Source organism: Culex pipiens, chromosome 3 (genome assembly GCF_016801865.2).
Source record: "Culex pipiens pallens isolate TS chromosome 3, TS_CPP_V2, whole genome shotgun sequence".
Taxonomy (NCBI): Eukaryota; Metazoa; Arthropoda; class Insecta; order Diptera; family Culicidae; genus Culex; species Culex pipiens.
Genome location: NC_068939.1, coordinates 30,334,119 through 30,349,787, shown reverse-complemented (window position 1 = coordinate 30,349,787; position 15,669 = coordinate 30,334,119). Strand labels below are relative to the sequence as shown.

At 35.1% G+C, this 15,669-nt stretch overlaps 2 protein-coding genes across 6 annotated transcripts in view; one reads left to right on the top strand and one right to left on the bottom strand.

Annotated features, from left to right (window-relative positions):
* Positions 1-15,669, bottom strand: part of LOC120428812 (opsin, ultraviolet-sensitive) — a 306,492-nt gene that overhangs the window by 224,972 nt on the left and 65,851 nt on the right. The gene's annotated exons all lie outside the window — the stretch shown is intronic.
* On the top strand, positions 1,443-12,756 carry LOC120429621 (leucine-rich melanocyte differentiation-associated protein-like). 4 transcript variants are annotated; one of them, XM_052710761.1, is made up of 5 exons: positions 1,881-2,046; positions 2,308-2,426; positions 7,519-7,617; positions 7,686-7,826; positions 12,041-12,756. In XM_052710761.1, the coding sequence occupies exons 2-5, from the start codon at positions 2,401-2,403 to the stop codon at positions 12,522-12,524; spliced, it is 750 nt and encodes a 249-aa protein (XP_052566721.1). In that variant the 5' UTR covers positions 1,881-2,046; positions 2,308-2,400; the 3' UTR covers positions 12,525-12,756. The 4 variants fall into 4 exon arrangements, with proteins under 4 accessions (XP_052566723.1, XP_052566721.1, XP_052566720.1 ...); XM_052710760.1 differs by having other exon boundaries at positions 2,114-2,426; XM_052710763.1 differs by lacking the exons at positions 1,881-2,046; positions 2,308-2,426 and adding an exon at positions 1,443-1,622.

Sequence of the window (15,669 nt, the reverse complement as noted above, 5' to 3'; positions counted from 1 at the left end):
TAGATAGGTAATAAAAAGACCTTTGCAACGAGTTCAAAAGATTGCAGATCTGACAACCCCATTACAAGTTATACGCACTTAAGTGTTATTTATACACTTTTTGGGAGTCTGGATATTAGATATTTTGACAAAAACGTTATCCAGATCTATCATGCGACTTGTCATTGGATAGGTAATTAAAAGACCATTTCAATGAGTTCAGTAGATTGCAGATCTGACAACCCTATCAAAAGTTATAAGCACATAAGAGCCCTGAATCTGACTACCCAACCTGACGGTATGAATAATGAATCAAGTTGATAGAATACTGAAAGGTCCGCCCTTTTGTATCTATTTTGGATAGCATTACCTTCTAAATGTGAGGAAGGCACCAACCACCTAAGGGTGGATTAAGTAACGTTTTGAAAAAAAAAATCGAAATATTAGTCGTCAAAAACTTTCAACTTCACTTTTCGATGTGAAATCAATTTTGCAATTAAAAAGAACTTCAGGGAAATTTTGATAATGTGCATCGTTTTCAAATTAAAGCCATTTTTAGTTGTCTTTTTTGAAAATAGTAGCAGTTTTTTTCATTTTTTTTAATTAGTGCACATGTTTGTCCACCTTATTTTTTTTTTTTTGAAAGGCTGAGAAAATTCTCTATATTTTACTTTTATAACTTTGTTGATACGACCCTTAGTTGCTGAGGTATTGCCATGCAAAGGTTTAAAAACAGGAAATTTGATGTTTTCTAAGTCTCACCAAACAACCCACAATTTTCTAACGTCGATATCTCAGCAAATAATCGTCCGATTTACAATGCTACGATATGAAACATTCGTAATTTTTTTCGATCTCTTCGAAAAAATTGTTTTCAAAATTTTTAAACCAAAACTAACATTTTAAAAGGGCATAATAATGAATTTTTGACCCTTTTTGAAATGTTGATTTAAAATATTTGAAAATATTGTTTTCGAAAAGATCGGAAAACTTTACGAATGTTTCATATTTTAACATTGAAAATCGAACCATTAGTTGCTAAGATATCGCTAAGATTTTTGAATTTTCATACATCATTTTTGTATGGACAGCTGCCAAATTTGTATGGAAAATTAGATGGACAAACTAATGATGCAAAATGGCTTCTTTGGGCATACTGAAGACACCAAAAAAGTTTCAGCCGGATTATAAAACACAAATAAAATCGAATGACCGAAATCTCAGAGAATTGCTCCTATATTAAAATGTAATAAAAAAACCTTGCTAAATTAAAAAAAAAACAGTTTTTTTTTTTTGTTTTTTTAAAGAACGGTCAACCACGCGAAGCAATTGAGAATCCCTGTCCTCTACTCCACTCAAATGTTGAAAAACATTTGTTAAATTCCAAATTTGTAACGCTGATCGCTACGACTGAATTGTAACGTACTGGGCGATTACCTCGATGACCTGTGCACTGTGTGACTGCATCGAACTTCGTGTTCACAACCCAATCGCATTCTCCTCTCTTGTTCGGTTCGGTAGTCGATGCCAAGAACTTCCCTCGAGTACACAGCGGTACAAGTGCAGGTAGTGATAGAGTTTGAGAGTTCAATAGTTCGAGGAGGTAGAAGCAGTCAATAATCGCCGACTTTGGCGCGATAGTGGTAAGACAACAACAATAGGACAGGGCAGTAAATCCCTATCGATTTCACTTTTCTGGATTCCATCTCGCTCTCTCTATGTCCGACAATATGTGCAATAAGTTGCAATCGTTGTTTTGTGTTCTACGTTCTTCTCCAAGCTTCCCGAAGCCTGTTGCTTCCTTGCTGTACAAGTCGCAAGTAACAGGCTATTTTTACTCGTCTCACAGCTATCAGCATATTGCGGCTGATAGATGGACTTGTAGAACAAACAACTACTGCGCAGGAGAAGGAGGTAGCGGGGAAGATGCGGTCATGCGTTACAGAATCTCAGAACCTTTAGCAACTACCTACTACTGCTACGGCTTCGACTGCCTTTGGTCACTCAGTCGACTGGATCGGATCGAACAGGACGCTACATCTGGCGGGTCGTCCTTTCCTAACAAACGTGACTGTGCCAAGAAATCGCGCGCAATTCGAGTGAATTTACAAACATACTTGCCGGTGATGAGCAGTGTCGATTGGTTGGAATTTGAACAAATCAGCTTCGATTACTTTTAGGCGCGATTTTTTCAAACAATTTTGTGATTTTCAAACAAATTTCCTCAAACCCGCTGAAACCGGTAGTTTACCCGAAAATCTTCGGTTGAACAAAAAATAAAAATAAAAGGGAGCATTGTTCTCCACTTTCTTTTATTTGGGACTCAAGTGTTCGGAAAAGTTCGTCAAAATTCCGCTGTACCGGGACCACTCGTTGCACCTCTATCAGCTCGTGTACCGAGCGAATAGACGACGCCGGACAATGCACACCATACTGTACAACGAGAAGTAAGTACAACTTAGCAGGACGCGCTTACACGTTAGTGGGGTGAAATTTGGCCAGGTTTAAGATCTGTCGTGCCTTTAAGGACAATGGCGTGAGTGCTTGTGAAGTTTAGAAAAATGTGAATTTGTGACAATTTAATAGGAAAAATATGCCAAAAATTGTAAAAAAAGCCGTAACGTATCGAGTTTTACCCATGTTACCTAAGTGAAAATCCCCTGCAAAGTTACAGTGAATCACCATTTTGTTAACATCTTCTCTTCGCTTGATTTTGTAGCGAAGGGAGGGGAAACTTAAACTTATTTTTTTGTTTAGCGCTGATCTTCATTAACTAAAAAGAAACTTTAAACTCGTTGCATGAAATATTCAACCAATTTCGGCTAATATAGATTCGTTACCAATAGGATTGGTTAGATTCATAGGCATGGTTCAAAATAAAATCAGGTGAAATTTGAAAATATTTTTGAATGTTTTAGAATAAAATTTTGAACAATATGTTCTACGAAAACAGGATTTTCAGTACATCGCAAGCAGTTTATGATTTTTGGTAGTTTCCCAATTTATGAAAACGTTTTTGAAGGTTTCCACCACAACGCGTTTTATGGAACACTCAACTATGCAATTTTGCGACCAAACTATTATTTTCATGTGAAAGTGTGTGTGTTTTTTTTAATTAATTTTGGTTAAGTCAAAAACAAATTCATTTCACATTTATAAATTTTTCCACAAGTTCATTGCTTACTCACATTGAAGAGCAATTCCTGGTCAAATCGAGAAACTTTGCAGACATGTTATCTTAGGCCTATATAAGCCATTTTTGTGTATATGAAGCCAATTGTACTCGAAAATAACATTTAAGAAGGGCATAAGTTATTTAAATATTTTTGTATTTTGTAATTAAAACAATACTGTATCTCGAAGCCGATGCATCGCATCAAAAAGTGATCAAAGAAAAACTAGTAGAAAATTGTACGGGCATTCTGAAAAAAAAAACACACTGAAAGAATAATACACGCCACTTCTATGAGATTTTTTAATTTTCAAGCTTAAAAGTTAAATTTAAAGGAGATATTGCGATTTTTATTCGTTCAAAATTTGTGAGGAAATAGTCTAAGATGCTCCTAAAAAATACAAAATTCATTTAATAAAACCGTTTTTTTAGGTGGTCAAACCATCAAAAATTTCAAAAACCGATTGTGGGCATAGATTCCCCAGATAATTTTAAAAGTCTCCATATTGACCATTGTCGTATGTACAATCCTTGTGAAGGTACAGCGGTTTTAAAAATAAAAATGTTGAAAAAAAGGTTTTTTTTGTGGTTTTTGGCAATTTGTATATGACAGACTTAATTTTTCAGTCTCGAAAATTCAGCTTATATCTGTAAGCCCCTTAATCCAATTCAAATGCTGTCAAAGGTAAACTTATGAGAAATTGGACGAGCTTTCCGGTAAAAATATTTTCGAGACTGAAAAATCAAGTCTGTCATATAAAAATTGCCAAAAACCATCAAAAAACCTATTTTTTCAACATTTTTATTTTTGAAACCGCAGTATCTTTACCAGAATAGAATAGGACAATGGTCAATATGAAGAATTTTATTTAAAATAGTCTGAGAAATCGATTCCCGCTATCGGTTTTTGAAAATTTTGACGTTTAAACCACTTCAAAAACAGTTTTAGTAAATGATTTTTGTATTTTTTAGGAGTGACATACCATCCTGCATTTTCGTGAGTCTTTTTGTAACACCTTAGGCTATTTTCTCATAAAATATGATCGAAAATAGTGAAATCGGTCTTTATCGGTGAAATCTGACGCAAATTTTAGAAGAAAGCCGTCCGGGAGTCATATGGATGACGCTGCAGGAATAAGTTGTCTCTGTACACTTACTGTGTGTTTCGCTCAGTACTTGTACAGAGCCAAATTAGAAGGCTAAAAGACTTGATCACACACACATACTTCCTCAAATGGCCCTTCGCTGACTTAGTTTCCGTCCTTTATATCTTCTTCTATGACTCCTAGTCGACCTATCCACCTAAAATTTCATTATCTTTCTTCTAAAATTTGCGTCAGATTTCACCGATAAAGACCGATTAGATTAAATTAACAAAAAGTTTTATTGTAATCTGAGAGGGTCGGGTACAAAAGTACCAGAAAATTCTCGATTTGAGCTGGAATTGCTCTGAAAAAATAAATTAACCAGCAATCATGATGTTTGCTTAATAATGCAAAGAGAAGGCAAAACCAGCATAGTAAAAATCAATTTGATCAAAACTCATATTTTGACTTTCAAGCTAAATATTAATGTTTCATTTAAATGAAACCAATATCACTGAAAATGTCGACTAAAATCAATGTGTTTCAAAATTATTATCTTATTTGGCTTTACATATTCAAATCGAGAAGTTCAAAGAAATGCACTTCGAGAATTTTGTATTATTTTTTTTTGTGTAAAGATCATCTTCGTAGTAACAGTTCAATAGAGCGAATCTGCGTTTGTAAACAAGCAGTCTATCCCCCTCTTACTTTACGTGAACTGTCACTTGAGCATAAGGGATAGACTGATTGTTTACAAACGCATATTCGCCCTATTGAGCTGCACAACAAAAAATCCGATGGTAAAATCGCATGAAAAAGCATGCACATCACCTTCGTCAAAATAAACACTTAATATTACACACTGTATGTACAATTTTTGCAAACACAAAAAAAAGTTGCAACCGACGGGATTCAAACCCAGCACCAACAGTAAGGACTGGCGCCTTCGCCCACTGGGCCATCAGACCGATGAAAAGTTGTAAGGATAAACGCATATATGAGCTTGACATTTCGGTCAAGTAGATTTCCTATACTGATGGGCTACATATTTCAGGGTGTAATATTACACAGAATTTCATAAAATAATGCAAAGTTTATTTTACACCCAGGCCTTTTACACGCAGCTGGATTACTACTTTTTTAGCTGTGTGTTACTGCGGATCTGTTAACTTGAAGTTCGATAAAATTTAAATTTGAATTATTTCTTAACCCTCCAAGATTCAACCCTGCCTATAGACTGGCTTCAATCTAAAAAATCCTAAAAATCCATATTAAAGCCTATTTTGCAGAACAGGTATTTTTTTTACAGATTATGATTTGACACATGTTGTTGTTTGAGTAGCAACGAATGTTTTAACTTTATTTGAAAAATACACTTAAAAAATAGAATAAATTTCTAGAAAATGATGTTGCAAAAAAGAAACAGAAAATAAAACGAGGTTGTAGAAAAGTGCTAAAACTATTAATAGAAACATTCAACACTAAAATAAACACAAAACCTTCAAAAGCATATAAAAATACTAAACTGTATCAAGAAAAACATAAAACAAAAGAGAAGTTTTCTAGAATTTCTCTTTTTTTTTCGAGATTTTTTTAAGTTTTTGGTTTGGACTAAACCTTGTGCATGCATTTTATATGTCAAAATCATTGTTATCATTAATTGTTACACAGAAAAAAATAATGTAAATTTGGAAGCTGTAATTTTGGAAGGTTGAATATTTCCTCTTTTATGATGTAATTTCACCTCAATTTAGACTGAAAAAGTGACATTACACCAGAAAAGTGGTAAAATCACGCATTTCCAGAGGTAAAATTACACCTTTTTCTGACATAAAAGATGTACCCCTTCCCAGATGTAATATTACCATGATTTTCTGTGTACACATAAGTCTTCATACAATTTTACGGGCGGTCATACCAAATTAGCGTGTGAATATTCGAAAATCGGTATCTGAATATGAAATTTACTGGTGGATTTGGTGTTTTCGGCAAATTTGTAGGTTCTGTGGGATATAGGATAAAGGTCCATGATAAATAAAAATTGGGTTTCCTATGTTTTAGGGAACAATGAATTAAATGACTCCTGTTGCCACATGGAATGAAAGGATAAAGTTTCATCAAAATAAAAAAATATAAAGCTTAAAGTTTAAAAAGATCGAAAATTCCTCAAAATGTTTTTTTAATATTAAAAAAAAAACAAAATCTATAAAAATAGTCCAATAGTGGTAAAGCCTGAAAATATGCTACAAGAGCAATGTAGAAAGTTTCTTCTTTAGCTGAAACATAACTTAACAGATATGACAAAAAAAAAACATTTTAAAAATGGGAAAACTATTTTTTGTATGCATATTAATATATTTTTTTAAATCAAATTCAAGGCAATTCTACGAATAATCTATGAAAATCTCAGATCACGTTTTGTCAACGCCCGTATTATTCGTCTGAGAAGCTGATTCATCAACTGTTTTCTAGTATCTGCAATCTGTGCTGATAGCAGGCAAAAGTGTAAAAATCAAAAGTCTTGTTCACACTCCAAAGAGTTCCAAACACTTTCACTGCAGTCCAAGACTCGGGAGATCAAGCATTCGTCACCACCATGATCGTGCCAGCGCTTTACGGTAGTCGGCCAACAGTGGACTACCCTAAGCTTCGACAGCTCAACGATCACGACATTGCTAGAACGTTCTTATAAGATCAGTCACCTTTTCCTACTGATCGTTTCGAACAAGCTCGATGCTCTCGCTCTAGCAAATGCCTTCACCGGATTCTGTTTACTTTTTTTGGAGGAACACTCCAAAGTGATAAGATAAGGCGCCATTTTTTTTTTGTTTCGTTCGGTTGGCCTCATTTCGAGCTCGGGAGTACCATTAGAGTTGACCTATTAGACGATGGGGATTAGCTGCTGGGATGTACTAAACTAACTAAGTAGGACCACCCTAGCGTCCAAGTCGTCATCTGTTGTACGACGACATTTCACTAGACCGGGTAGGTCGGCGACGCCTGCGAAGGTAGTCATGCGTCGAGATATCAACGGCTCTGCCAGGGGACGAAGAGAAGATCGTGCGCAGTTCAGTACCATTTAGTTCATGGTGACAACAGGAGGGAAGCTTTACAGTGTTGGCACAGAGTATCGTGAAACGAAACCATCTCAGGGAGGACTGTGAATCAGGAAATTTGGAAAATGATGTAAACTTCCCAATAATTACGTAGAAAATATAGTTTAAGAAATCAAACTGTAAGTTAAACCTCGTTTAAATTAATTTTCAATTCGTTATTCCCCAGATTCTTCATCGAAAACTACCCCCACGTGGACGATGACGACGAGCTGTACCTGAACTACGACTGGTCCTCAGACTCGATATCACTTAAAAGCAACATGAGGTATGTGTTTTGTAGATCACATTTGTTTGAAATTTCAACGTATCTAACAAACAGCGTTCCCCTTTTAGTGGTTCCACCGGATCGGATCCAGACGGCAGTGGGGAAAGGCTCTCGCTTGCGTACGAAAAGCTCTCGCAAATTCCACGCAAAATTGCGGAAAAGTTCTCGCGGACCACCACGATACTGGATCTGAGCTACAATAATCTCAAGTGAGTAAACCACGGCTGTATTTTTTAAGTATGTAATTTAAAGCGTGGCAGTAACGTTATTTTTGATGATCTGTTTTGGAATATTTTCGCGTTTGATAGAAAAGCGTGTAAGAAATTGAAGACAATAGTTCATCAAGACACTTGAACATGTTAATACATAGTTATTCGTGTCAAATTACTAACAAACTTGTCTTAAAAGACTTTTAATTACAATTTTCGTCTATATTTGACTACCTACAAACAGTTTCCCAAGCTGAATTATCCAGTAATCTAATTACAGTGGAATCTCGTTGTCGATATTGAAGGGACCGTCGAGAACGGGAGGTATCAAATTATAGAACGGAAAATCAAGGCATGCTACTTGAAGGGACTGAATATTGAACATATTGATATCGAGAAGATCGACAGCCAGAGAGTTGACTGTACTAAAAAGTTTACTTTGTAACAAATTGTCAAAAAAATCTTTAAAATACAAAGAAATATATAATATAACCAGACATCTTGCTCAATTTAGAGTATGATATATTATCCATTAGTGGGCCCCTTTCCTAAGGTGGACCCTCTGAAAGAGTTTTGATGAAAAATTCAATAAAATCATAATTTCAAGCAGATATTTGTCTACAAATCTTTTATTTGGCATGTTCAGCATCATTCAAAACAATGTGGACTGATATTTAATTTTCCTTTTCTACTAAATCAATATTTTGAGTTCAGCATCTAAAATCAGCCATGCCCACTAGCATTTTCACAATTAAATAGCATTTCCTCCTTAATTTTTCAATCATTATTGACTGATCATTTCACTTCAGTAAGTCGAAATAATGTAAATTTTACGGAACTTTACTGAAATAACGCCATCAGGAATTATTCAATTTTGAGTTAAATTTAGTGGGTTTAACATAACACCACGAAAATCCTAACTTTTTCAAAAGTAAACCTCTATGTAGTTTTGAATTTCAGCAGAAGTTTTTCTTAAACAAACAATAAATGCTTGTAATGATCAACTTAATTGCAGATTTGTTCAATCATGAGCATAAAAACAAATACGTATCTGTCATGATATTAACATATATAGCGGAATTGAAAGGAACAACTCGTCTCTTTGTATTCATAGTAATGCATTGTGCTAAAACGCTCAATCAAACCACAATTGATGATTTGCAAACATTAGCAAATTTATAGTTGCTGATGAAGACATGCGCTAAACAAAATTACCAATTTTTATAATTAACTTATACCAAAGGTTAAATTCCCTTAAAACGATTTTCGTGGTTTAGGAAGCAAATGAAAATTTTTGAGCTTTTGGAAAATTCTATTTTTCATCAACATTTGATTATTGACAAAAATATGTGTAAGAGAGAGTCCACGAACAGGGCATACCCCTTTGTATGGGACGACGTCGTTTTGACCTCACAAATCTGCCTAAAAGTTTCAGGGTTTGTTTGTACAAACTAGCATCTGGCCAAAATATGTGCACCCTAGGTCAACGGAAAGTGGATCAAACTGGGACACAAAGTTTGAAGGTTAAAAAAATATAAATTAAATCAAATAAACAATGTAATAGAGCAATTCCAGCTCAAATCAGGATTTTTTCTGGTACTTTTGTACCCGACCCTCTCCGATTTCAATGAAACTTTGTAGACATGTTATCCTAGGCCTATATAAGTCATTTTTGTGTATATGGAGCCAATAGTACTCGAGGATAACATTTGAGAAGGGCGTAAGGTATTTAAATATTTTAGTATTTTGCAATTTTAAAATTACTGTATCTCGAAGCCGTTGCATCGTATCAAAAAGTGGTCAAAGACAAACTTGTAGGAAATTGGACGGGCTTTCTGATAAAAATACACTGAAACAAAAATACACGCCACTTTTATGTCATTTTTCAATTTTTAAGTTTGAAAGGTAAATTTGAAGGTGATGTCACGATTTTTTTTCGCTCAAAATTTTTGAGGAAATACCCTAAGATGTTACCAAAAGACTGACGAAAAATGCAGGATGTCTCTCCTAAAAAAATATAAAAATCATTTACTAAAACTGTTTTTTTTGAAAAGTGGTCTAAACGTCAAAATTTTTCAAAACCGGTAGTGGGAATCGATTCCCCAGATAATTTTACATAAAAGTTTCCATATTGACCATTGTTCTATGTATAATCCTTGGGAAGATACAGCGGTTTTAAAAATAAAAATGTTGAAAAAACGGGATTTTTGGTGGTTTTTGGCATTTTCTATATGACAGACTTGGTTTTTCAGTCTCGTAATTATTTTTACCGGAAAGCTCGTCCAATTTCTCTTAAGTTTGCCTTTGACGGCTTTTTGATTTATATCGGTTTTTTATTTACGTAATCAAATTTACTATCCTGGTTTCTACCACACTGAAAAAAATATTCTATTTTCAGTTATAAACAATGTAATTAAGCTTATATCTGTAAGCCCTTACATCCAATTGAAATGCTGTCAAAGGCAAACGTATGGAGAATTGGACGAGCTTTCCGTTAAAAATATTTACAAGACTGAAAAACCAAGTCTGTCATATAGAAATTGTCAAAAACCACCAAAAATCCCGTTTTTTTCAACATTTTTATTTTTAAAACCGCTGTATCTTCCCAAGGATTGGACATAGGACAATGGTCAATATGGAGACTCTTATGTAAAATTGTCTGGAAAATCGATTCTCACTACCGGTTATTAAAAATTTTGACGTGTAGACCACTTTTCAAAAAAACAGTTTTCGTAAATGATTTTTGTATTTTTTTGGGAGAGACATACCATCCTGCATTTTTCGTCAGTCTTTTGGTAACATCTTAGGGTATTTCCTCAAAAATTTTGAGCGAAAAAAAATCGTGACATCACCTTCAAATTTAACTTCTAAACTTAAAAATTGAAAAATGACATAAAAGTGGCGTGTATTTTTGTTTCAGTGTATTTTTATCAGAAAGCCCGTCCAATTTCCTACAAGTTTGTCTTTGACCACTTTTTGATACGATGCAACGGCTTCGAGATACAGTAATTTTAAAATTGCAAAATACTAAAATATTTAAATACCTTACGCCCTTCTCAAATGTTATCCTCGAGTACTATTGGCTCCATATACACAAAAATGACTTATATAGGCCTAGGATAACATGTCTACAAAGTTTCATTGAAATCGGAGAGGGTCGGGTACAAAAGTATCAGAAAAAATCCTGATTTGAGCTGAAATTGCTCAATAGTTCAAAATTTGTTTCGAATAAAAAATGCGCTGTCGTCAAGTTTGGTGATTCAAAAATGTATGCAGGCAAAAAAAGAAGATATTTGATTAAAAAAATACTGTTCATGTGTGATAATATCCATTACAGAAATATTGCTGAGAAAATTCTGAAATAAATATTGCTGAAAAATGAAATCATGTATTCCTATCAGACTTTATGATCAAACAGATTTTTTTAGAGAACTGCACTATGAAGAAAAAATAAATGCAACAAGTATTTTTCAAAAATGAATTTTCTTATTTAAATCTGATATTATTCAAGATAAGAAATAACAAAATGAAAATGTTTCTGCTATCCCGTTGTTATTTCGACCTGATTTTGATCTACAGTTGACTTTCTGGTTGTCAATATCCAAGGGACCGTCGAGGAAGAGAATCATCAGTTTACAGAACGATGCAAAATGAAGACTCTATTGAAAATATTTTTTTCATGATACCCAGCTGTGGAAGAGAAACATGGCAACGTCCATCAAACAAAAACAAATTAATGTCAAACACCCTTCAAGGCTTTGTTTCGCCAAGAAAAATGTCTATGCAAGCCATGAGAAAGTGAAATTATTGACAACCGGAAGAGATTTTTAAAGCAAACAGAATCCAAGGGACCGTCGAGGAAGAGATCCTTCAGGCAAGGGAAAATATCGAGGAATGAAGATAATTGAAGTATGCAGATTGAAGGGACTGAAGAATTCATCGATAGATGGAGAATTATTGATATCGAGAAGATCGACAGCCAGAGAGCCGACTGTAGTATATTTCCAGAGTTTTTATTGAAAAGGTCCAATAAACCAAATTTTCAATTTTTGCTTTTTGGGTGTTTTCGAATACCCCTGACTCAAGGCGGTTCTAAAAACTCCCAAAAAGCTAAAATTCCGAATTTGGTTTATAGGACCTTTTCAAAAAAAAAAACTCTAGATTTCTTTATTGATCTCTAATCTCTAATCAATTCTTTTAATTCCACATTACAGAGATCTCTCGTTCCTGTCCTACTTCCGGCAGCTGAACACACTCATCCTGGACCACAACGATCTGCCGGACGAGAAGACGTTCCCCTCGCTGCCCAACCTGGAGCTGCTCTGGCTCAACCACTGCAACATCGAAAACGTCCAGGACTGGGTGTACCGAATTCGCGAGTGCTGCCCCTCGCTCCGTTATCTGTCCCTCCTCGGGAACCCCGGCGCGACGTCCTCCTTCAACGGGAACTCCACGCTGGAACACAACGACTACCAGATGATGGTGCTGGCGGTGCTGCCCCAGTTGCGCCACCTGGACGACGCCGAAGTGAACTCGAGCCAGCGGGCCCAGGCGCGACAGTTCAAGCACAGCTACAATCTGGGCCAGACGCCGTTCAACATCTTCGAGAGCATTGGCCGGGGTCAGCAGCAGGCGAATAAGAGGGCGTCGGTGAGGCGACGACGCCTGCGGGATCCCAAGGAGGAGGAGGATTCCTAGATGAACTTGGGGTTTTTCTTGTTGACTGAACCAAAGTTTAGCATTTACATTGCAAGCATCGAATATTCGTTTGGAATTAAGAGACTTCATGTGCACGCCATATTGTATCTCCAACGTAGTTTTAATTGTATTTTATACAAAATATTTTAAACTGTAATTTTTACACTCGGTTTGTACCTAACAATTTCAATTATACTGAAAGCAGATTTAAAGAAAAAATCTTAATTGTTTTACTATCTATAAGCTGAGAACATCCTATTTCGCCTTACCATTTAACTATGCACATCATCCAGAATCTTGTGCAGAGAGATTTTTGTTACCAGCATTTAAGTGCCTTTCATCATTTGAAAGCAAAAAAGATCATCACTCTATAAAGATCTGTATATAATTCAATTTAATGAATTTCTGCACATAAATGAATCAGTATATTCCGATAATAACCTTCTTAAAGGTTACGGGAGCGAATGACCAATAGGGTTAAAGTTCCCCTAATAATATCAACAACAACAACAACAACAACTTCGTGAAGGCACAGAAGGAACTTTTGTTCTCAATCAAATGTGTTTCAATATTTGCATAATTTCTTGAAGCAATCATTGAATGATGATAACATAACATAATCAGTTAGAGAAAAATCGTTACCAGAAGTGTCAACAAGTGTAGGGCATAATTTTAAAATTAAATCATAGTTTTGGGTCCCATCAATAATGTTCTGTATTCATATTGGTCCAGGAAGTCGTAATTTTTAATTGGCAACACGTTAAAGTTTACATTAACAAAAAAAAATGCCTAAAATGCTTAAGCCACCACCGGAGACGGAAAATCGTCCACCCGCCCAAGTTTCATTTCTATCACCAGAACATGAAATTGACTCGATAGATTGCTTTCAAACTGTTCCAATACCTAAAGTAATATATCTTGAACAAACTGAAAAGTTTTCAATGTTATCTGTTGAACCCTTTTGTTACATTGCAAGTTTGAAATTATAATTTTGCTAGATTGATTCGCGAATGTATGGGGAAATATGAAATCGTTGCCTTTGCTAAGCTATTTCTCCGATACGGCTGAAGGAATACTAGTTTTTATTGCTACAATTCCTTTTTGAGTAATTTACGTTTCCAAAATGCCTATATGTGTTGAAGAAAATCTTTCGCATTTAGGAGATTTGTTAGTTCAAAATTTTGAATCGATTTTTTCAGCGGCCGCCATTGCAGAACCACTGGTTGATCAAGGTTTTCACCTTTGCCAGCGGACGGCGTCGTTTGCCTGCTGTCGTTACTATGGCCACGCGAAGTTTGTTTGGCGCCCGCGAACAGGGTGCGCGCGGATTGAAGCATGAACTGTGACTCGATCATGGTAACCACGTGGATGAAGTGATGGGTGAAGAATCATGATCATTCAACTTTCATATATTTGTGTGACTTTGTATTCAACAGAAAATTTAGTTTTTTTTTTATTTCGACTTTTGATTTCTTTCAAGTTATTCAAATACATACCTAGTTTTCAGTATATATATTTTTTTTGAACGAAAACACGTAGATTTAGTATGGAAAAGATAATCATCATGCTTTTTAGGGAAATGTTCATTCTTGAACATGCTTTTTAGATTCTTTATTTGATGATGCGTCAATTATGGGCAGAAGCCATTTTCGGAACAACGCAGGAGCTCCTCCAGTGAAACTGTGAAAATTACTGTTTGCATGATTTGACCAAATCACGTCATGTGACGGCTCATTTTTCCTGGAATCGGTTCTGGGAATTTTTATTGAAATGCATCTTAGCACATTTTAACGGATTTTTATGCTTCTGGTTAAATTTGACCGGTAATTCGTTTTATTTTCAAGGAAAAATATGTATAAATGGAAATTCGTATCACGTACAAAAATAAATTAGGGTAGAGTAGTCATCAATGAGACACGGGGAACAATGATAAAATGGCTCTCACAAGTCGTAGTTTCAACCAATCAGGCCCATATTTGGGGGAAAGGTGTGTCTACTGGATACACGTCTGCCATTATAGTGGCTTTGGTTATGGACGCTTCCTTGAAAAGTTATTCATAAATGTTTGATTCTGGGATGTAAAAGTAAATTATGGACAAAAATTACTTTTTCGCTCGTAGGCTGCCATTAACACCAAAACTAATATTTCTTCAAATTTCTTTCGACGTTCCATAGGGATTGAGTTGGGCTACAATGTCCTTTCATTAGGTTTGGCCAAAATTTAGAATATACCCAGTATCCAGGACTGTCTCATTGTTCCCCACTCATTTTAGCTCATGGGTAACAATGAGACACTTTGATTTTTCTTCATTAAACTTTTCAAAATCTATGGAAATTTTTCAAAACATGAATTAAAAGTGATTTTTGGCATATTTATTGAGTTTTAACTTCATTTAACCAAAAATACAAAGTTATTTGGTATAAATATACGGATTTTACAAAATTTAAATACTTTTTAGTATAACTTTTGTTAATTAAAGTTTCATGTTGGCAAAATTGCTCTAAAATGTTCAAGGCAAGTTACCTGCAATGGAACAATACAAAAACATGATGTTTTACTAGAAAAATCTTGATTTTCGTAGTGTGTCTCATTGTTCCCCAGCTGTCTCATTGTTCCTGCCAAGTGCGTCTACAATGAGACAGTTGAATAACTCTGGCTGTAGATGTCGGATCGATCTCATATTTTGGTCAATGTTAGAACACACTAAAAGAAAGAAAATGCAACAAAAAGCTCATTAAAACATGCTGATGAAAAAATTAGAAAAATCGTTAAAAGTTGAAAACCAAAAGTGTCTCATTGATGACTACCCTACCCTACTTGTTGACATGGTTCCGGAAAACCGCACTCAAAAAAATGAGTTCGCGTAAACGTGCACAGAGTTCATGCCAACGGGAACCAGGACGAAAACTGTTCAACTTTTATAGTGCATTGCACCATGAAAGTGAACAGTTCTCTTTCTGGTTCCCGTTGACATGAACTCTGTTCACGTTTACGCGAACTCATTTTTTGGTGTGCAAGCATTTATCCGGTGACCTTGGTCCAGTCCATTTTCTATAACTTTTATAATCATCCTTTCAGAAATTCAAAAATACAAAAATACAAAAATACAAAAATACAAAAGTACAAAAATACAAAAATACAAAA